The sequence below is a fragment of the Hirundo rustica genome, chromosome 3 (genome assembly GCF_015227805.2).
Source record: "Hirundo rustica isolate bHirRus1 chromosome 3, bHirRus1.pri.v3, whole genome shotgun sequence".
Lineage (NCBI taxonomy): Eukaryota > Metazoa > Chordata > Aves > Passeriformes > Hirundinidae > Hirundo > Hirundo rustica.
In genome coordinates, this window is record NC_053452.1 from 67,049,401 (window position 1) to 67,072,303 (window position 22,903).

A 22,903-nucleotide genomic window follows, 5' to 3' on the forward strand; every position below is an offset into this window, starting at 1 on the left:
CATCTGTTTCTTTAGCCGATTTTTGTCTCGGCCGCTGACCTTTCCACATTAGAGTTACAATGCGTGAGTGCGGTAGGTGAACAAGATGCCTTCTCCGGAGGACCGATCCCCTCCGGGTGTGGGCGGCCGTCCCGCCTCTCCTCCGGGCGCGGCTGGAAGGGCTCTCGGGGCGGGGCGCGGCCGGGCGGGGCCGGGGTCGCTCCGGCTGGGGCAGAGGGTTCTGCCGAGGCAGAGGGTCCCGCTTCAGCAGAGCGTCTCGCCGCTCCCCGCCGCTCCTGGCCGTCCTCGCCGCTCCTGGCCGTCCTCGCCATGCTGCCGGCGCTCCTCCGCCCGGGCCGGCTGCTGTCCGCCGCGCCGCTCCGGCCGCCCGCGCCGCGGGGAGCCGCGGCCGCCGGGGATCCCGCCCGGAGCCCGGGCACCACCCGCGGTAAGGGGCTGCCTGAGCGGCTGCTCGCCGCGCCGGGGGGAAAGCGGAGGCGCCGGGTCGGCCCGGCGGCGGAGTCCCGGGGCTGGCGGGGAGATGCGCGGGCGGGCGGCTCGGGGCCGGGACGGAGCGGGGCCGGGCTGCCCGGGGAGGCGGCCCGCCGGTGGCACCACAGCTCGGGTGATCCCCAGCGCTCCCCTGCTCGCTTCGGTACCCGCGGGCGGCGGGGAGCTCGAATCAGACCCACGAAAACACTCGCTGAGTACGGGGATATTCCAGAGACGGCGCGGAGGTGACTGCGTAGCCGGGATCTGGAGGTCTAATCCCTAAATTGCTCCTCCGACGACCAAAATGGGGTTTTCCCTTCCACACGTTACTATCAGACATAATTCTCTCTTGGTGCGCGGTTTACTAAGTGGATTTTGGTTTTTTTCCTACTCTTAAAGCTGAGCAGGCTCACCGGGTGGTTGCAAGTTACAAACCTTCCAACTTTGACAAAAAAATCCTTCTCTGGACTGGACGTTTCAAGACAGAAGAAGAGATTCCTCTGAGGATCTCGTAAGTGTGCTGGCCTTGTCCAAGGGTAACATGGAGCTGAAGGGAAAGCAGTGGTGTGAGCCTGATCCTGTGGAAAATTTAAAGCTTTTCTACTGGGTTTAAAACGGTCGGTTTTACAACACTGAGACTTGGAAACAAACTAGAGGGCAAGAGAATTTCCTGTCCTGGTTAGAGGTTAAGATGAGAAAATGTTCCTTGCTGGAGTCCCTAGAGCCTGGAATTAAGAACTGGATCCATCTGAGTAGACAGCCTTGGTTACATTTATGTACTGGCTTGTTTGTTTTGCTTATTCCTAACGTGCAATCAGAGAAGGGCGTTGTTGGTAAACAATATTTTCTGTTTATAGCTCGCATAAACTGTTCTAAGGGAGCTGTCACTGAATAATTACGTACAACAAATTATTCTTTATTATAGAATTTGAGGAAAAATAGGGAAGGAGGTAATGAGAGGAGAATCCCTCAAGGAAAAGAGAGTACTTCACAGAGCCTTGGTCTCCTATTCTTGACAACCCTCCTGTACTAGATGATCTTTGAAAGTTCCTTCCCACCCAAACCACACATACTACACAGTTCTCTGACTTGCTGAAAATTAGCAAACCCTAAGGGAGTCAGGCATTAAACACCTGAAATCCCTCTATGTTTAAGGCTCCCTTTTCCTAGGATGTTAGATAGCAAGTTAGACATTTCTCCAGGACACTTCTTTTTATCATCACAGTATTTCACTGCCTTGGGTGACATGTTGAGAATAAACAGTGTGCAGATCTGTGTATAACAACAGGTACATTCTCTGCCTATTTTGCTGGTTCCTGACAATTTCACTGGAGTGTGCTGAGCTGGACAGTGGCTTTCTGGACAGTCTAACCTCTCTTGTGCTGCTAATTTCACCATCTTCCTCTAGACGAAAGTTCAGACAGAGCTGTAAGTGCTATTCAGGTCATTGGGAGATGTTTATAAAGACATGGCATTTGCCAGTCATAAAGACACATGCACAAAAATCACTTCTTTCTGGCCTGGCAGATGAGTGTCACCACTGCTTTCTGGGTTAGCATTTTCAGAATTGTAAGACTATCCTATCCTATCCTATCCTATCCTATCCTATCCTATCCTATCCTATCCTATCCTATCCTATCCTATCCTATCCTATCCTATCCATAGTAATATACTAGAAGTAGTTAAGACATTGAGGCTGAACTGTGGCACTGTTTTAACTCGTCAAAAAAAGAATTGCAACGTGTCACTACCTATGAACACAGCCTAACTGCTGAAGATACTTTGTACTATCTGCAGGCTTTATTCAAGGTTGTTGTGGCGTTATTGTTTTGGTTTGGTTTGTTTTTTTTTTTTTTAAGGCCTAGCTGTTGCTGACATCAGGAGAGGTTTACCTGGAGTCTTGATTAAGGATTGAATAGCAGACCCTAATATGCAATTAGGGAAGAACATTGGAAGGTCTGTTTTCCTAGCAGATGAAGAAAGCAGGGAGAAAGTGAAAATCTGCCTCAGAGGAGTTTCAATTAGTGCAGTGAAATATAATTAGGCTAATACATCAGACTAATAGCATTTATGCTTTTGCTTTTGTTGCCACAAATGGATTATTGGATTAATGATTCTACGTGCTAGTCTGATGCGCAGTTTGTTTTGAAGATGATTTTTATCACTGTACAAACCAGAAGCAGTTCCTTAGAACTGCAGGCACTGTTAGTCACCTGCTAGAAACAGTGTGCACAATGTGCTCCTCCTGTGTGCTGGCAAGGAAGGGACGGTACAGCACTGCCACTCATGGGACCCATCCTCTCCCACCACACTGAACCTTAGCGCCAAGCACTGCAGCCCTCAGCCTTGGCGCAGGCTTTCATGGGCACTGTCAAATCCCCAGCTCTGCCCCATCTCACCACGTTACTCTTTAGAGTAAATCTAAAGGTTTGTTTGAAGGAAAGAGAGCAATACACCACATTTACTTAGAACACAAAATCGATTCTTTATGCAACTATTCTTTTTATACATACAGTTGTGGGTTTATACATATGTATAAAACATGTACTTGTATCTTACAAATATCTATCTCTATATATAAAGCATTCCCATGATAAATTATGAAAGGAGAATGGTGCACAGCCAGTATTATTATGAACATCTTAAATACTGTACTCCCAAGTATAATGTTTGACTTGGAAAAATTTAGCTGTATGTTTTGGGACAATTTTCATTATTTCCTGTACTGCTGGTTCCCAGGGCCACGCTGCTGGCTCAGAAGAGAGGAGGGTAGAAACGGGAGCTGTACCAAAGCAGACTGCTGGGCTGTCAAACACCTCCTTTGCACTGACCTACTGCCAAACAGAAGACAGCAGTTTTCACTACTTTTGCCTTTGATGACCAGCAAAAACAATACTGCAGATTGTCCTTCTTTAGGTGTGCATTCCTGAAATAGTGAGGTGGCTGACATCAGCTACCCACTTTCTGTCAGGCTGCTGCTTTAATAAAGAACTAGAACATTTAACTCGTAGTAGTACAAACTGCTTTAATCAACAATCCAAGGATGTAAAGTCCTTAGCCTACAGAACACCATCTGAACAGGTTAGATACAGCAGTAATTGATTTCTAAACTCAACTTTGAATAAAGGGAGCTTGCTTTTACACCATCCCTCTGACACCACATATACATCTGCATCTATCTTAAACAAATAACCCCGCTTAATTTTCACTTTGTTTAGACTTTAAGGTATGATTTCTAGTGTATTTACCTCAGGCATTGAAATTCAAACATTTATTGCGTGAGCAATTTTTTCCCAGCTTAAAAAACCCCAAAGCAATCTCAATCCACTAAATGTTTTGCCATGGGAAACGGGTTAGGATCAGAAAATGGCTGATACATAACTAACCGCAGAAAGATGAAGATGCTTGTTTCAGAAGCTAATTCTATATTTATTTTTAAATTATGATGTTATGTCTGCAATGCTCTGAAGAGATACTTTGCCTTTCTTAATGACTCAATTCAACTACTTTAATTGCAGGCCAGAGATGCTAGACAAGGCAAGAAACAAAGCTCGAGTGAAAGCCTGTTACATCATGATTGGGCTCTCAATTATTGCCTGTTTTGCGGTGATTGCTTCAGCTAAGAAGGTGAGCATGAGCCTACTTTAAAATAATGGAATTCTGTGAAAAGCACTCAAATCTAAACCAAGAGCAGCAGCTTACAGCTGCCCAAGTTTTAGCTAATCTAGTCTCTGTCACCCCTGCCACCCTAGGTGGCTGTTGCCCATTCCCGAGGTTGGGTAGCTTTCCCTGGGTGCATCCTTACTCCTATGCTGTTACTTCCTTAGGCTGCTGCACGTCACGAGTCCTTAACGAGCTTAAACTTGGCAAAAAAGGCCAAGTGGCGGGAGGAGGCTGCGCTGGCCGCGGAGGCAAAGACAAAGTAACTTCGTCTGAGATGCCGAATGCCCTCAGAAGAGCAAAATTAACTGCTGCTGAGAGCAATCAGTGAGTTTCATCCCTAAATTGACCACTGTAGTATGCGCACCCTGGAGCCAGTAAGGACAGCCACAGCATCACAAAAAGAAAGGGAAGGTCTCTCATTAGGATGATATTCAGGATACTTGCTGCATATAATTAAAACTATTTAGAAGGTTTTGCATATGATTAAAAGCAGTAATTCGTTTTAAAGGAGGTGAGGTAGTTTCCTGAGAATGTCAGTTACCTTTGGATAGATAACCACAAAATATTTAAACCCAAGAAGTTTTCTGTCTGGTGACAGTGCATAGTTTTTCAGAGCACAAATTGCCATTTGGAACTCACTGGCATGAATGCTGTATTCAAAATGCTATTTGCATTTTTTAGTTTTAAGAAGCAACACTTACTGAATCACTAAATACAGCCAACATCTGTAAAATAGGTTTTATTGGTTTCTGTATGGTATTTGGAGATTTAACATTCCATAATACTGCATACTGCTTATATGTGTTCTGTTACAGTAATGGGCCTTTGGCCTGGATTTAAAGATGCACTATTACTATCTGAAGTTAATACAGGTAATTTAGTTTCCAGACATTATATGAAGACATTGTGCCATAATTAATTAGAATTTCTCATTCCAGATTTCAGTGAAATCTTGAGGTAACAGTTTAAGTCCACATATCAATTTGCAGACCTATAACAAAAATCCTCGGTTGTACAATTTAATAAATTTAAACCAACTGAGAATTAACCATGGAGGAAAGACAATAGTGCATCTTTACTATTTTTTTTAAGACAGGCCCAACAATAAATAGTTTCCAGTTGCAAACTTGTTCTACAGCAAACATTTCTTTGCCAACATTATTACTATTTTTTGATTGCTGCTAGCAAGAGTGTGTAAAGCAAATACTAGAAAATTAAAAAGCTGTATGAAACAGTCCTCAGACAAAAGTGCAATGATGAAAAAATTAGATATGATTCAGTGAAACAAGAGTAGGGAACTAATAAAAAAAATATCTTATGCTCTGCATAGTTGCATAGATTAGCTAGTTAGTATTCACATTTAAGCAGAACAAATGGTACCCTTTTAATTAAACCCAAACCCCTGTATTTTTACACAGACTTTGTAACTGACGGGGCACTTCAGATTGCATATAAAATGCCAAACTTGAAGAGATTTTTGCATCACAGTTTTATTTTCTCTCTCCATACTTGTTTCATCTGTTTAGGTAACATCATCATAATCACGCCCCTACCTGCAAATGAGTACACTGGAGCTGACCTTAAGTCATAATCTCTGGTTTTATTTTGTTCATTTATGTGCTTTTAACAAAGCATGATACAAACCCAGTGATAAAATAGAAGACCATCCTGTATGTACATCCTTTAAAGAATTTTCATTATTACTTTTTAACAATATCAGGGTAAACCAAATGCTGAGTTTAAATAACTATTTGCATTATCCTAAGTCCATGAATTTTCACTCTCTTTCTAAATGTTCCATTTAAATGTTATCAGAGGCATGAAATAGTTTGTATAAATGCATAAAGTGCAGTCACTAACCGTCCACAAGATAGAATAATATATCTACACAACTGAAGACATTCTTTCGAAACAAATACTATACTTTAAATGTCCCCTCTTTTCTTCATTTTCAAGTCTTTCAATTAACATTTTCATAGTTCAGATTTGGTTTAAATAAGAGAGGCTTATAAATGTAGTTTTACAGGGTTCTCCAAATAAAAAGCAGGCACAGCTGGTTGTTATCAAAACAAGGTTGTTAGAAACAAAGGAATACCCTGTTACCTGAATAATTTTCTTACACTAGAACACTGAAATTCAGTATTTGCTTGTAATCTTAGTAGATGTCCATGATTGTTACCCTGTTCTTTGATATATGGGGAGTGGGGAGACCATGGGAAAGAAAGTCAGTGTATGAAAACCTAAAACTATGAGAGTAAAAAGGGCGTAAGTAAAATCACCTAACAGTATATGAAAATTTGGCAGCTATACTCAATATTATCACACTATTCAAAACTGTTGTATGCTGTACAAATCTAGGTTTAAAGTGTCATTTGCTAAAATATCTCATTATTCAGAATTCATAAAGTAACAGCACTCCTATATACACTTCTTACACTTCTATCTTCCGCTAAAAAGACTTCAAAGGGAGGTTACTTCCTTCCCAGTTATATCTTAGTCAAAACTGACCATTAATTTTAGAAAATCCACTTCAAGTCCCACATTCAATTACAATATAGAATATATTGCTGTAACATCAAAGTGAAACATCTTAGAATCTTAACCTGCATGTAAAAAAAATTCTAAATATAAAATGGTACTGTAAATGATACCACCTTTAACCTGTATTTTTCAGTGCATTAAAATATTATTTAGTGACAAGCACAGTGCCATGGGTAAGTGATTTGAAGTTTGAATTGCAGCTTTTTATGAAGCATGAAATGCTCTCATATGTCACAGATTTCACTTAACCCAGGAGTTTGATGTTAATACATTACAGGTAATAAAAAATAGCAATACTTCAGAGTTACCCCAAAGTATTAAGTTCTCCAAATGACATATACTACTAATACACCAGAAACACTACTTATATGCAAGTCAAAGCAGAGCATACATTTTTCTGTACTCAAAACTGTTAACGTAAATATTAGAATTCTATTTCTTATAGTGTTTAACAGCAAACACTGTATATCGTAGAGCCTAAATATTTAGATGACAATAACTTCTAGTTAGTTTTGGTGTCCACATACTTAATGCTATTTACAGTACAACAAACTTTTCCTTCAACTGGAGTGATTCACTATTCATTTTTCACTGCAGTATTTCTACTGTCTTACCAAAAGCAAACGAAATTCATTAACCTAAGGAACAATTCAAGTGGCAGTAGCATACTTGGTCAAAAAACAACACCTATTGTCTAAACTTTTAAGAAGCTATTGTACTAAAAGGCAAACACTGCAATGTTTCTCAAACTAAAGTGGTGTTACCACATCTTGACAGAAGACAGCTGTAAATCATCAGCTTGGTGATTGGTGCACATCACCCTTCTGTCATTCCTAATTGCAGCTTCTTTGTGGTAACTGCAGCGGCTGCGCTTCCACTGCAAAGTACTGCAGTTGTGGCTGACTTGTAATGCCATTTAGCAGCTTTCATCACAGAGCCAACATCAAATGACCAGCAAGGTCTCTGCTGATTTCATTTTAAAAACCTCTGAAATAATCCTCTTCCCACGTAATTCAGAAAAAACTTTTTCATATATTCAATATTATATTAGGTAATGAGCATTATATATGTATATCTATTATGTCTTTAAATACATTTTATAAATAAATTCCAACAGTGTGTTGTAAAGTAAGTAATGCATGTAAGTTTCACAATTTAAATAAATATTTTTCACATTCCAATTCAGCTTCTTACAAGCTCGTCTTTATTTCATGCCTTAGTTCTGAAGCAATGTTTCTGCTTCAATACAAGAGGTAGATTTGATAGAGACTGGGCAAGTCAAGCCTACTGCCAAAAATTCAACTGTCAGTAACTGTATTGCTGATATGAAGTTTGAGACTACATGAAAAATTCAGAACTACTACCTAAAATCCTACCAAGTTTGAGCTAAACAGTTCTTGTTAAATCACATTTAATGCTTTTAGATATGATTACTCACAGTTGTTTTCTGTACAAAAGAGATAATGAAGAACACAAATACAAAACGGAGAACAGCTGTCTCTAACACAGTGTATAAAAGTGCATGAGCTGCTTCTTCATCCATTTCTGCAAAACATATTCAGCTTTTCCTCTAACTTTGGCCATAGAGAAAAGACCTCTGAGAAAAAAAATAAAACTCCAAACCATACAAGTGTTTAAATTTTTTGCTTATATTCACTTCAGTAGTTTAGAGCTGGAACCCCTCCATTGGAGCCTCCTGCTGCTGAAACACAAACTGCTGCTGACTTTCATCCACCTGAGGCGCAATACTAGAGTCCTCTTCTTCGACACCAAAATAATGTTCTATGAGTTCAAAAGCCTTTTGGTAGATCTCTTGGTTTTCATGCCTCTGAAGAAACTCAATTTTATCAAGTCCTAAATTCAAAACAGAACATTTTAAAAAATACAGTTGCCTAAATGAATGATGAATTCAAATGGAAACATCTTATAATAGAGCAGTACTTCTTAAGACAAAAAGATGCAATCCCAAGTCAGCTCAATTAATTTGATATCACCGGTTCTTAATTTCCTAACCCATGTATTTCTAGTCTTTATTTTCTGCGGTCCAAACTCATTTTAAAACTATGCTAGAAGCATTTCAATTAAACTAATAGCCCAATTTCTGTTCTACTCTTAAGTCTTCCCCAACTCTAAATTCTATCTCTGCTCATGGAATCGTCACTGGGCAGAGTCTGGTATCTTTTTTGAATTTAATTTTAAGATTTAAAGATACTACCTATTGGAAAGCTTGCCATTTTGCAGGTAGAGGGCATAACCTCCACTCTTTTGGCTGAATTAAGTGCTAGGCAGTCAGGCTGATATAAAATTCCTGTTTAGCTTTTTAAGGTAACGCAGTTTCCACTTAGATTGGATTAGAAAGAGCTCAGATGAACCCTTCTGCTGACTGCAGAGGCCACAGCAATGAGGATGATATAATCAGCTGTTTTCCTTACTTGAACTTATACTCTACAGCTTCAGCAGCCTATGCTTAAGTGCTCAAGGAAAGAAGAGGACCCAGAGAGTCAATACTTAAAACTATAAAAGGACAGAAAATCTGCAATACAATAAATTCCATTAAAGTCTTCAGTACTTAGTCCTCTTATGCATTTAATTGCTAAGTTCTTCAAGCATGCACTTCATTTAAAAAATTAAATTCTGTAACAGGGAATTCAGATGTAAAGAGTGCTTTACAGAAAGGTTAGTACCATCTATACAGATGAAATGCAGTCAATTAGAACCACAGTTCTATTAGTTACTAGGAGTTTCTGAAATACAAATGTCTGCCAATTTTGTTTTGTCAAAGCTACAAAAAAGGCAAGTCTCCATATAAAGAATGGCAGTCTCAATATAAGCCAATTGTAAAATAATCCAATCATGAAATTCCACAAATCAGTTTTACTAGAATGCCTTTATATAGTGGTTTAATTCAAGAACCTTTATAAGAAATTTAACAAAACACTTGCGAAAGTAAAAACTTACTTAGTTTTAGGATCTGAAGTTGATTTTTCTGTTACTGATATTTAGTATATTAAAAAGTGATCCAACTTTGGGATCAATTCAAAAAGCCCTGATCCTACATCCCTGTCGGTAATGAAACCGCAGCAGACAGAATTATATATTAAAGTATTAAAAATTATATTTATGAATGGCTGATAAATTAATGCAAAACATGGGACCTTCTGTTAAATCCTTCTGAGAATGCTTCTCTAGAGGGAGATTTAAACTGACCACAAACACCCCTTTTCTGCATTTAACCACTTTCCACTAAATATTACATTACTTAATTTGTGATACTTTATGTCTTCTTATGCTTGGAGTAATTCTTGTATTAAAACTTATCTGAAAATTTCAAAATGACTCAGAGTGGTTTTGTTTTTGCAGCCTAGACTAAGGAAGTTCAGGTATGTAGTTTTACAAGAAGTGTGTTCTTACCATAGGCTTCCTCTATGAGGGCACAGTAAGGATTAATGCCAATTCCATTTTGCTTTGATTCTTGTTCTCCAAGACGCAGAATATTTTCAAGTCCATTTAAAGCCACCTGTACTATTTTTGAATCCATCACAGTCAGGAGGTCACAAAGAGGCTTGGTACAACCAAGTGCTACCAAATACCTTTATAACAATAAAAACAAAAGAAGGGGAAAAGAACTGATAATTCAGCACATTTACTCTGACGTACCAGTCTACTGCTGTTGATACTTTTGCTAAAAAAACTGGCTGAAACAACAAAATTTCTAAAACATGCAACAATACAAAGAGAAACTTAGCCCAAAATGAAATAAATATTACAACTTATCCTAATAAAAAACCCCAATGTGTGTATTCCCAACTGGAGTGTGAAATCTGTAGGCTTTTTAACTTCTTTTTTACCTACAATCTTCAGGTAGGTTTAACTGAGTACAAGAGAAGAAAAATTAGCAGGAAGCTCTTTTCTCAGGCAGTTGAAATTTTCTAGTGGTAAAAATATCAAGTAAACACATTAGATACATGTAAGAACACTGGGCACTGTTCTGTGCCAACACAGTTCACACTAGCAGTCCATTAAGATAGTAGCATCACACTATAAAGAGAAGGATGTATCTGTAAATGCAAAGACAAAGACACTGGGATTCTGGGTATCCCACTCCTTTTCCCAACTTCCAAAAAAAACCTGTGTATGAACTTTTGCAAGTAATAACCTGTGTCTTTGATTCTAGCACGTAAGTAAAATGAAGACAGCAATGTTAGCCTAAATATCGTTTAATTCAGTGGTTTAGAACTATCCTGCAGTTAGGCAGTAGTACCCTGAGGACATTAGGAGGACTAAAACTTCATGACACTAATAATATAAAGGTATTTTTGATGAGAAGCCATTTGTATGGTATAATATGCCCACCTACTATTTGAACATCCCGAATGAAAATTTATTTTTAAAACGCTAAATTTTGAAATGTTACATTATATAAGCAATTAAAATAAAATTTAAAAAAAACAAGACACTTTCCTTTGTTATCCCTGTTATCCCTCTGGTAATACTTAGTGGTTGTGAGAAAATCAGGATTAGTTACATTATAAATAAGTGTGAACATACTTCTTGCAACAGATCTCCCAAATATGCTGGAAAAGTAATCACATCACTTTCAGTTCTGGCTTCCAAATAATACAGTAACTTTTAAATCAAGTTATCAGCTACTGATTCAAAGTCATCATTATTTTACAGTATTCAGAGAAACCAGAGAGTATTTTATTCCAGCAATTCTATCTTTGCAATATATAAATAGCTACTGACAGTAAAGGTTCAACCAAACTCAGTTCTGAGCAAGTTTAGATATCTGCTTTAAAATATTACTGATAGTGAGTTTAAAATACATGAAGAAATCACTAAAATCCCTGAAATCTGTCCCCAAATATACAATCCCACTGCACAAGTTTTCTTAAGAACTCCCTACAGCTTTCCAACCAGTTTTCAAACACTGAAACTATTCAACTGTTCCAATTATGTTTGACAATGTAATATCAGCTGTGGAAGATAAGCCTGTGAAAGCTTTAGGTGCAACACCCCCAAAACAAGGTACTAATTATTTATTAAGTTTGTTGCATGTATTTCTTTGATTTTTCTGAATTTCCACATTTAGCCTCTGTTCAGAGTTTCAAGGATATGAGGCTATGTTTAGGGTTTTGTTGCTATGATGGTCAAGATTCAAATGCAAAAATCCAAATGCCCTAGAGAAGACCCTTAGGCAGAGTAAACTAACATACACAAGCTTACCTGATCTGTTCAGGAGTTCCTCCTGATGTTGCATTAGTTATGGCCCATGCTGCCTCTTTTCTGGTGCGAAATTCAGCTTTTTGAAGAATTTCAATCAATATTGGAAAAATGTTTGCATCTATAACAGCCTAAGAGATGAAATTTTAACATTTTACAACCATTAATAAATTTCAGAACATTTATAGCCTTAACTACAAGAATTAGTGATGCCTGCTGTTATCAAAGCAAAGAATATTTTGTTTAGATGATGCCATACAAACTAGAAATACTAAACCGAAATTCAGAACTATTCCAACATTGCGCTGCAGTGGCCATCAAGAATACCTTGGATTTTTTATTTGTTTCTGGTGGACAGAGCACAGCTTACTGGATTGGCCCACTTGAAAATCATACAACACATCCTGAGTTTTTGAACTGAAGATCAAGCCTTGGAACAAAACTTTCAATGTTACTGAGGTCTGTAGTCTCCATTGAGAGACTATGTCTGTAATTGGAGAATTTATTACATGTTTTAAGTTACATCAGGAAGTAAAATTTTAATCTCTGAAGTAGAAGGGAAAAAATAATTTTGGAATATGTATTCTGATTCAGAATTCTCATTTTTGTTGATCAGAACCTTTTTTCAGATAGCTCCAGACACCTGGAACAATACTCGGGATTCGGTAATTTCCTCAAGAATGCAACTCAGGGTTGATGACATCATGTCAGTCTTTTATCCAAGCAAAATATTCACCATTTCCAAACTAGTTCACTTTTTGCTGGACAAATTTGTAGTAAAAATTATGACAGCTATCTCTATTTAAAATAGTATCTCAAAGTTTAGAAGAAAACATTTAGGTTAGGTAAAATTATAGACAGTTAGGACTAAAACAAATACAGAGTCAGTGCAGTATCCATTTACATCATGTGAAGGAAAATCAAGCGAAGCAGTAAAACGAAAGCAAAACCAACCAAGTAACAAATTCCCAGGCTTTACCTGAATCTGAGCTCTGTTTCCTGCAGTTATATTAGAAACAGTCCAGCATGCTTCTTTTCTGATAGATTCCTTGGGACTACTAAGTAAGTGCAAGAGACACGGTAATGCAGAGCAGTTTAGAATCACCTAAAATAAATTTAAAAATTGAAAACTGGGTTGTACTATACATATATGTAGCCTTGTGCAATACACACACACACACACATATAAAAATATAAAAGTATGTTACAGAGGACTTCAAAAGATTTTGCAACACATTTTTATTATGCTAAGTGTAATATCCTGCAAAACTAAAGTGTTCAATGCTGTAGTGTGTGACCGGACAATCCAGCAATTTTAAAGAATTTGCCTTCAATTAAGTTCAGACCAAAAGACTGACAATGGCAAAACTAAGTAAGGCTGCTGAAGACTAAAATATGAGTAAGTCAAAATGATTGACAAGTGCGTATCTAATTTCTATAGTTATTTGTTATCTTTTTAAGGGATAAGGTTTTCCATTTAATTTCTTAACAGAAACCTTTCCTCTAGAGCTCACAATAACATCTTCCGTTATGTGCTTTTTACACTAGTACTGTCAGTCTTTTAGAGCAAATTATTTTTAAAGACCTGTCTTCCTATTTTCTGCATTGCTTTAAAATCAATGCCATTGCCAAAAAATTAATAAAATAGATCTTTAGAATAAATTACATCAGTAAGACTATCACATACAAATTCACAGACAAATCAAGAATAAGCATAGCTTAGAAGTGAAAACCTTGACTGCCTTTAAGACTGAAAAAAGGAGAACCATAATAAATAAATGAACCCCCTGTAAGGAAGGAAAAAACCCAAAAAAGCTACAAAGCACCATACAGAAATGCAATCCATCATGCTGTAAAAATGTTCATTCTTGCATTAACTTAATGCTTAAAATAGGAGCCTAAACTATCAAATCAACAGCACAGATTTCTAGAAAGCCTCTTTCAGTGGCACATGCAGATACCTGTACTGGACATGTATTTTGTCAAAGTTTTCACAAAATTCTGTCTTGCCAAATATTTTTTCTTAAATCAACTCGTCTTACCTGTGTTTGGATATCATCCCCAGTAACAATATTTCCAACTGCTCTTAATGCAGGGGATACCACCTTGTAATCATTGTGCCTAGAGACAAATATTATATTGCCTGATATTACCAAGTGTTAAAAGAATAATTTGACATTTTCAGGTGCTAAGTATTTAGTTATCGAAAACACTGTATTACTTATTGCACTTCCCCTGTTTAACCAAATTTGACTACTGCAACCCCACAACTGAATTGCTGATTCAAAGACCGAGCACCTCAGTAGTACAACACAACTTAGCGCACTCTGCTCAGCAGATCCATTTTGCACAGCTCAAGTATTACTAAATATGATACTGGAACATGTGCCATACAATATCCACAGAAACATAGGGGGTGTTATGAGGTGCTTCCTAAAGCTTAATATGTTTTGTAAGCAAAATTGTCCCTTTGGTGAGTCAATAATCATAGAAGCCAGCACATGAAGTCCATATTCAGCTGCCTGATGTGTGGGGGAAGGAAATGACACAGTTGTCCTAGAGCTTTTATGGAAAAGAAAGCAACCTTCCCTCTCCCAACAGCTATAAAAATGAGCTTTCCATGGGGAAGTGTGCTGAGCTGTCTGTGCTGGGAACTACTATCACAGTCCTACCCGGCAGTCCCACATGAACACCGGGATTTAGTCTCCCTTTCCAGGAAAATAATGAACCATAACCCAGATATATTGGAATAGTTTAAAAGTGGCTCTAGCCAGCCTCTGGACTTCACTGAGTCCAAGAACTGTCTGTAAAGCAATCATATGTCCTAGAAAGGAAAATACAGCAGTGAAATAAATAAATAAATAAATAAATAAATAAGATAAATTAATTTACAATTCAACAGTGGTCTTTGGTCCTTGCCCTTCTATTCCTTCACATATATGAAATCCTACATTAAATTTTAAGGAACATAAAGGAGTACTTTGAAGAAAACTTTTTTCACTGTCAATATCAGGAATAATTGCAGGAACCGAGCAACCTAGCAAGCAGCTTTGAAGATTTCAGACTGAATTCATCACTTTTCACAAAAATAAATTAAGACTTCAGGAGAGAAAACAGCTCAATTTTAATACTAACAGTACTATAAGACATTAATTTGGTGAGATGAAGACTTACATAAGCAGCTCTACCAATCTTCGACACACTCCAGAATCAATAACAGCTTGAATTTTATCATTGGGACCATCTGAAAGGTAAGAGAGGGCCCAGCAGGCATCTGCTAATACATCCGGGTCACTGCTAAACAACAGTCTTGATAAAACATTTAAGCAAGGTGCAACCTAGGTTAAAAAAAAGCATTGCATAAAATTAGTTGTTCTGTACTTTTCAAGTTTCAGAGAACACTCTGCAGAGGCATAAACGTGCAAAACTGTTTACTGCTCATGAGGTGACATGAGGTCATTAAAGAATGAGGACCCAGATGGGACACTTTCTGATTAAACCAGACCCAGTTCAAAGCAGCAAATTGGATAAATTCTGATTCATAGCCTATTTGTTGAGAGATACTGTATTAAGTATGTAATTGCTCAGCTTAAAAAAACCCACTTGCTTTTACAGGAATTACTGATGCTTTTTTTAATCATTCAGGGAGCAGAATTTCAAAGCAATAAAGGTTTTGGTTTTGTTTATTGCTGGCTTTGTAGGAGTACTGGCAGTTATTAGTAATAACCAGCCTAAAGTAACTTACACAGCACCCACCATTCACTGAAACAAGCAATGTCTCATTTCAGTTCTCACTGCCACTGCACCCTCTGGCCTTAATCTCTGTAGCTTCCCAACAGAGCCAAATGAACCAGAGCATCTTAACACCATTTGGAACCTGACAGGTGTCTGCTGTGAAGCCTGGGAATTTCATATTCTTTGTAGTACTTAATTCTTCACCTTAAAAGGGTTATGCAAATTCAGTCTCTATTATGTGTCCAACTGCTGCTGTTGCAAAGGGCAAAAAGCAGAGGACCTATTCTTACTAGCAGCTGCCTATAGAGCATCCTTTTCCTGTGAGATTTTGTATTCAAGCTGCCAAAAAAAAAAATTTCTTGTTTTTTCCTCTACCAGAACAAAACACTAGTAAAGGATACAGGTTAGGCAGAGTCACTGTGAGGTGATCAATTAACTGCCATCAGAAAACCCCCCTTTTTGTTAATATTTCTTCAAGAATTAATAAGTAGCAATAACTACTAGTTAGTAATTACTAACTCATGAGGTAAACTCTCTCCAGATTAACTTTAATGACTGTTTAACCTCAGTCTCTTCTATCAGAGTATCCAATGTTCAGCTTTTTTAAACTCATTAACCTTAACAGAAATTAATTTCATACTGAAAATAAGCTAAAACTCCTACTAGTCTCTACAGTCTTTATAGCCACACACAAGAGAGAAGGAAAAAAAAAGAAAAAAAAAAGGGGGGGGAGGGCATATAAGGCTCTCTCTGCTGTCATCATAGTCTGAGTTAACTGCATTTGACAGAGTAGGACACTCAAATTTTTATTCATGCAGCATGCACTCACAATCACAGAACAAACAAACAAAGAATACTGAGGAAGCTTCAACTGTAACTCACATTCTCTACAAGAGTTCTGGAGAAAATACAGCCCCAATGGTTTAGTGCTGAATGTATAATTTGTCCATCTCTTCACACCAGTGTATGACTATTTGCACAAGACTGTAGTCTCAAGTTTTTAAGTGGAATGATTTTATTGCTGATAGGTGCCAAAGTAGATGATTTTTCACACATACAACAGATGGGCAAGACTGTGTGATGACATTAAAAACATGAAATGTATGCCTATATCCAGATTCAAAGATTCTGTCTATTATAAAATATTACAAATGTAAGTATTCTTTAGCTTTCTAATTTCTCAAAATTAGTATTTTATTATACCTTACTGAAGTCTGGAGGTGGGTTCTTTCCTCTGCATAGATTTGAGAGCGCCCAGACTGCATTTCTAGTTGTTGTAAGACGATTTGAATTTGTTAACAATCTATGAGAGAAAGCAATAACAAAAAAAAAGTAATTTCTTATTAAAATTTTAATAAGATAAAATAAATAGGTAATTTTAAATAAAAAGGTAATTTTATGACTATTGTTACCAACAGGATATCAAGTAATGACGAGAAATTCTATTATTGGTAACTAGCTTAAATCTTTTTATCTTCGTATCTTACATGCAGCAACTATTTTCTCAAAATCAACTGAATCTGAGCAGGTTACTTTGCATAACTTTGGGATGTCTCATTCCCAAATCACATACATGCACATAAAGTAAACAACTGCTTATATGAAAAAGCATTCAACTAAACCATTCTGAGGGTCTTTAGAATGGGCTAGGAGATGCAACGCTACATGGAATGAACTTTGATGTTTTCATTCAGAGAATGAAATTAATAAAAATAGTTCCATAAAAACTTTCAAGCTGTAACTTGGAAGTTCTTGTAAAAAAAAAATAACACATTATTTCTGGTTTTGCCAAATAGAACACGAAAGATTCAACACCTGAAAAATTAGGCTCACTTTTGGATATGTACCAAAATGTCTAAAATATAAATTCTTTAAGCCCTTGGTGAATGTAATCATGTTCCCCTCTGCTATTCTAACCTATTTTACAAACATTTTAAGTTGTTTTATTGCTTTAAGAGGTAATAAACTGTGCAATGTGTATTGTGCGATTTTTTCCCTGTGATGAAAATACTACAGCAAGCACATAGCAAAAGCTGGAATGATATTCTGTTGGGGAGGATGAAGCCAGAAAGCCCTATAAATATGATTGCCTCTATTCTGAGAATGTGAAACCTGTAACTGAGATAGAATTGAAAGTAAGTTTTGATGTTTGAGATGTATTAGATACTGGATCTCTGGGAAAACAGTTACGTGACCATCTGAAAGTTACCTGCAGCCGGACCCAGAGGTCAAATGGAATGTTCTGTCTCACCCCTCAATGTATGGTTCATCCCACACCTGTACCCCTCCCCTGAAGTATCAGGTATCTGTAACCCCATTGGCCCAAGGCTTGTTCCAGCCCACCTTGAAGACCCCTGATAAGGGGTCCCGGGGGGCTGGACGCTCTCTTTGCTCTTTGCTCTTTGCTCTCTTTCTGCTTGCACCCTTCCCTGAGGACTTTCCTCTCTTGGAATTTCCTCTCCCTACTTCTCCCTTCCCCCACTTTCCTAGGCCTTGCCACGAGCTGCAGCCTGGCAGCTCCGAGCAAGGCCCCCACATCCCTTACAATAAACCTCATCTTCTAAAACCTAACTTCAGAGATCTCTCGTCTACATTCATCTACACCGTCCTGGAGTCCTCAGCAGCAGGAGGAAGCTATTTCTACAATTGGCGCACAACGTGGAAAACGCCGGACCCAGCCTTTCAAGCTGTGAGAGACTTTCCCATGGACGGTAACTAAATTACCAGTTGTATGCTAATCGGTGTCGTGAGCACAGTATATCGCTGCAGGGCAGCGTGAGGCTGGAGCTCTTTAAAGTTGCCGAGGGCAAAACCTTGAGCACAAGGACCGTTACTCAGTAGCGGACACTCTGAGCTCTGAGAAGGTTTTGCCTGGCGTCCCTCGAGCACAGACGGCTGCTGCTGAGCGGCGGCCACTGGGGCTCACGGGGGGAGTTTTGCCGTGGTACGTTGCCACGTGCGTTGAGCGCGTGTGGGCACTGCTTTGCGCTGCCCGCACTGAAGCGCCGAGGGGAGGTTGGAGTCCCGAGCACGGAGGAGCTGTTCCTGAGCAGCGCCTGGAGCCGTGGCTTTGAAGGGGACCCCGCGCAGCGTCCTGAGAGCCGACTGGAGTGTCTGGCCAACCCCCACGTCGGATCTCGAGTGAGGACCTGCTTCTGCGACATCGAGGTGAGCTACACTGGTGTAAAAATGGGGCACTGCCATTCTACCCTTGATAGAGATCTCTATAAGAAACTTAAGTATCTTTTACGCTGCAATCACAGTACTTTACATAAGCAAGAGCTGAAAGACCTTTTAGAATGGACTCTAGTTAACTTTCCCAATGCTGACCGTTCAGCCGTCTTTACCAGAGACTTTTGGGACTCAGTTGGAAATAGACTCTTTAATGATATTTCACGAAGGAATTTCGCTGTTGTTGAGCTCCTTCCAGCTTCTAAGGCTCTCGCTGAGATCTTTGCTACAAAAAATGCCTCTGCAGCCACGACATCTAGTCACGCCGCTCCCGGAGGTCCCCTCCGCGTGGCCGCCGATCTGCAGCGGAGCCCGCCCCCCTCCCCCCCCTCGCCGCGCCACGTGGTTTCGGTTTCCGCGGCCCCGCCGACCGCCGCGGCCCCATTCCCCACCCTCGTGGCTGCGGCACCCGTCCCCTCGGCCCCTACGCCCCCACCGGACCCTGCGGCCCCTCCCACCGCGCCCTCGGTCCCGTTCACGGCTGGAATTCCTGTTACCGGGGCTCCCTCCCCCCGCTCCGGTGTGCCGGGCCCCGTCCCCGCTTCTGCCCCTGTGAGCCCGCCCACTGACAGCATCCCTGCGGTGCTTCTCGCTGCCGGCACGGTGGCAGCCCTGCCCCCTCCATACCACGCGGCCCCGGCTCTACCCCCCCTCCCCGCCGCGGGTCCCGCCGGCCCGCCAGCCTCAGCGTTTGCTGCTGTAGCTGCTGCTGTCGCAGGCCTACTGCACAGGCAGGCTGCGACGCTTTTGCAGGCGGCGCAGGGTCCCCTCTCTGCAGCCGACGCGGCGCTGGCGGTGCCACCGCTCTCGCCCGTGCCCGCCGCTGCCTCGCCGCCGCCGCCCTTCTATGAGCCGGCGGTGCCGGCTGCAGCGGTGTCGGCGCCCGCGGTGCTGCCGGTACCGGCTGTCCCTGCAGTTCCCCTCGCGCACACTAACGCGGAGATGTCCACCACCCCCCCGCGTGTTCGGCCGCGTGCAGAGTGCCCCAGCCCCGCGCCGCGGCGGATGCTACAGCCCGTTCCAGTCCCGGCTCCGCGGCGTGCCGCAGCCCTGCCCGCAAGCTACGAGCAGCTCACTCCCGCAGCACAGACGGCGGCTGATCGTGCACGCCCTGTCCCCCCTCCGCGGCGTGCCCCGGCCCAGCCTGCGAGCTACCAGCGGCTGAGTGCCGCGGCACAAACGGCAGATGGCCGTGCGCGCCCCGTCCCTGCTCCGCGGCGTGTTCCACCCCGCCCCCCCGTCCCTGCCAGAGCGACGGCTGCACCGGAGGCCGGGGCTGTGGCCGAGTTCGCAGCACGACCCCCTGCCGACGTGTCCCCATCGCACGGTGACTCTCCGGAGCCCCCAGCCGCGGCTCCGGCGTGTCCTGTGCCCACAGGCTTCTTAGAGATCCCTCCCACGGTTCCTGCTGCGATCCCTGCGCCTCCGCCGCGTCCCGCGCGCCCCATGCAGCCCGCCGCCGTGATGACTTCCTACGCCCACCCTGTGCACGCAGCGCATTCGCATTTCGCGCCAACGCGCCCGGCCGCGTCACCGCCTGTGATACAGCCCCATGCAGAAACCTACGCTCAGCCGGAACTTGTTACAGTGCCATCGCAAATAGTCCACACTGCCGCGCGTGCTGCACAGCCCCCGACGCCACAGACTTCAGCAGTTTCTGCACAACCACAGCCTTCAGCAGCCCTTCCCCCGTCCACGACCCTGCACACAGCACAACAGCAACACGATTCTACAGCGACTTATATGTATCCTTCCGCGCCTCTTCCACCGCCAGACCTACGTGCTACTGTAACAGCTTCATGCCTGACGACTCCTCCCGCGGCTTCAAGTTCCTCTCAGATGTCTTCACTGACAAGCTCTCTGCCTCCTGCATTCCTGCCTGTGCCTCCTGCATCCCTGCCTCTGCCGCCGCATCTTGCATCGTGCCCAAGCATGACAGAACCACAGCTTGGCACACAAGCCATGCAACGAGAAGGGGGAGGATGGAATGTGACAGCCACTTTAACAAATACAGGACAGACAGAGAACTGCTTTGCCCTTGCAGATGCAAGCTGTCTCAAATCTGAGGATCCACCACCACCAATCCCGATTTTGGAAGGTCCCCAGAAATGTTCTGATGACCTTCAACTGACAGACTGGCATGAAGTCACACGAGAAATTTGCAAAGAAGAAAATCTAAATCCTCTAGCTATGCCTGTGATATTCAGCCAGCAAGCTGGAGGTCCCAGAACAGGGACACCTATCCCATCTCAGGACATGAAAGAATTGCAAAAAGTGATAAAGGACAGTGGCATCTGCTCTCCATATTTTAAAGAACTGCTGAAAAATACCCTAGAAAGAACACACCAAACCCTAAAACGCATTTTAAGTCAAGTGAAAAGGGGGAAAGCCCAAGCTACACCTCAAAAGAGATTGAAGAAAGCTCAGTATGTTTATAATTTTCTGAACAGCTCTGCAAAAGAGCCTCACCCTCACATTTACAGACATTTCTTGAACACTAAAAAGGTAAAACTGAAAGTACACCCCCCAGTTTCAATTAAAAATTTAAAATCAAGACAGTTAGAAAGACCATATAATCCTGTAACATGGGGGAAGAGGTTTGCATTTGCCTCCACAGAAGGAGGACTCAAGTGGGTTCCAGTGAAGAATGTGAAGCTGTACCACGCATCGAAGCCTGCTGACACACCCACATCAGCCAGTACTTCTGCAAACCAAGAAGCAAACACCCAGACCTGAGCTGCGCAGAATCATCAAGAGAAGATGATCCGCCAAAAGCAGCCCAAGAAAAGACTGGAGTTTTATTATTTGCATGTTACTTTTGTTCTTTTGTTTTAGTTTTTGTAGTGAAGCTTTACCTAAGGCAACCAAAGATGAATGTCTGAGTTGTTTTAGCTAAGTCTGCAAGCTCTGATACCATCTGTCTATCCGACAGAAGCCCTGAAAAACCTGTTTAGTTAGAGTACCTTTTCCAAAAGATTTTGAAGGTTTGTGCTGCATGAATTTATCTGATCACTCTGTTTCCATTCATAAACAATTGCAAGAATTGAGAGATTTAGCTAGCCAAATTACAATAGATGACCCATCCTGGTTAGACAATTTGTTTGATGGTTTGAGCTTTGCACCTTGGCTAAAGGAACTTTGTAAGATAGGTTTGATCATTCTAATAGTAGTAGTTGTAGTTTTAGTAGCAGTTCCCTGCATACTTCAGTGTGTGAAAAAAGTAATGAGTAAGACAGTGTCTAGTGTTTTAGTTGTTAATAAGAACGGGGGAGATGTTGGGGAGGATGAAGCCAGAAAGCCCTATAAATATGATTGCCTCTATTCTGAGAATGTGAAACCTGTAACTGAGATAGAATTGAAAGTAAGTTTTGATGTTTGAGATGTATTAGATACTGGATCTCTGGGAAAACAGTTACGTGACCATCTGAAAGTTACCTGCAGCCGGACCCAGAGGTCAAATGGAATGTTCTGTCTCACCCCTCAATGTATGGTTCATCCCACACCTGTACCCCTCCCCTGAAGTATCAGGTATCTGTAACCCCATTGGCCCAAGGCTTGTTCCAGCCCACCTTGAAGACCCCTGATAAGGGGTCCCGGGGGGCTGGACGCTCTCTTTGCTCTTTGCTCTTTGCTCTTTGCTCTCTTTCTGCTTGCACCCTTCCCTGAGGACTTTCCTCTCTTGGAATTTCCTCTCCCTACTTCTCCCTTCCCCCACTTTCCTAGGCCTTGCCACGAGCTGCAGCCTGGCAGCTCCGAGCAAGGCCCCCACATCCCTTACAATAAACCTCATCTTCTAAAACCTAACTTCAGAGATCTCTCGTCTACATTCATCTACACCGTCCTGGAGTCCTCAGCAGCAGGAGGAAGCTATTTCTACAATATTCCTAGTGAAATCTTCTAGTGGAACACAGCTCATGTAATAACTACTCTGTCAGCTCATCTCAGCAAGCAAATAGATAAATAGGAAGACTAGAGCTTGGAACTACTGAACAAAGGTGGCGAAAACAGCCTATTGCCTAGGCAGATGGAACTATACAAA

General features: G+C 41.4%; 2 protein-coding genes across 2 annotated transcripts in view; one reads left to right on the plus strand and one right to left on the minus strand.

Moving 5' to 3' along the window:
• Positions 1–4,877, plus strand: FAM162B (family with sequence similarity 162 member B). Its single transcript, XM_040057776.2, has 4 exons — positions 1–72; positions 871–982; positions 3,990–4,098; positions 4,299–4,877. The coding sequence occupies exons 1-4, from the start codon at positions 60–62 to the stop codon at positions 4,395–4,397; spliced, it is 333 nt and encodes a 110-aa protein (XP_039913710.1). The 5' UTR covers positions 1–59; the 3' UTR covers positions 4,398–4,877.
• Positions 4,859–22,903, minus strand: part of KPNA5 (karyopherin subunit alpha 5) — a 26,046-nt gene continuing 8,001 nt past the window's right edge. Inside the window, exons 8-14 of the mRNA XM_040057775.1 lie at positions 16,837–16,936; positions 15,073–15,236; positions 13,941–14,019; positions 12,878–13,003; positions 11,902–12,029; positions 10,087–10,265; positions 4,859–8,529 (exon numbers count right to left, since the gene is read on the minus strand). Coding sequence (XP_039913709.1) covers positions 8,342–8,529; positions 10,087–10,265; positions 11,902–12,029; positions 12,878–13,003; positions 13,941–14,019; positions 15,073–15,236; positions 16,837–16,936 — 964 coding nt within the window. The 3' untranslated portion in view covers positions 4,859–8,341. The remainder of the gene's footprint in view (positions 8,530–10,086; positions 10,266–11,901; positions 12,030–12,877; positions 13,004–13,940; positions 14,020–15,072; positions 15,237–16,836; positions 16,937–22,903) is intronic.

Coding starts and splice junctions, on each gene's coding strand:
- FAM162B (XM_040057776.2), top strand. Junction 983..3,989: donor GAGATTCCTCTGAGGATCTC/GTAAGTGTGCTG, acceptor CTTTAATTGCAG/GCCAGAGATGCTAGACAAGG. Junction 4,099..4,298: donor TGATTGCTTCAGCTAAGAAG/GTGAGCATGAGC, acceptor TTACTTCCTTAG/GCTGCTGCACGTCACGAGTC.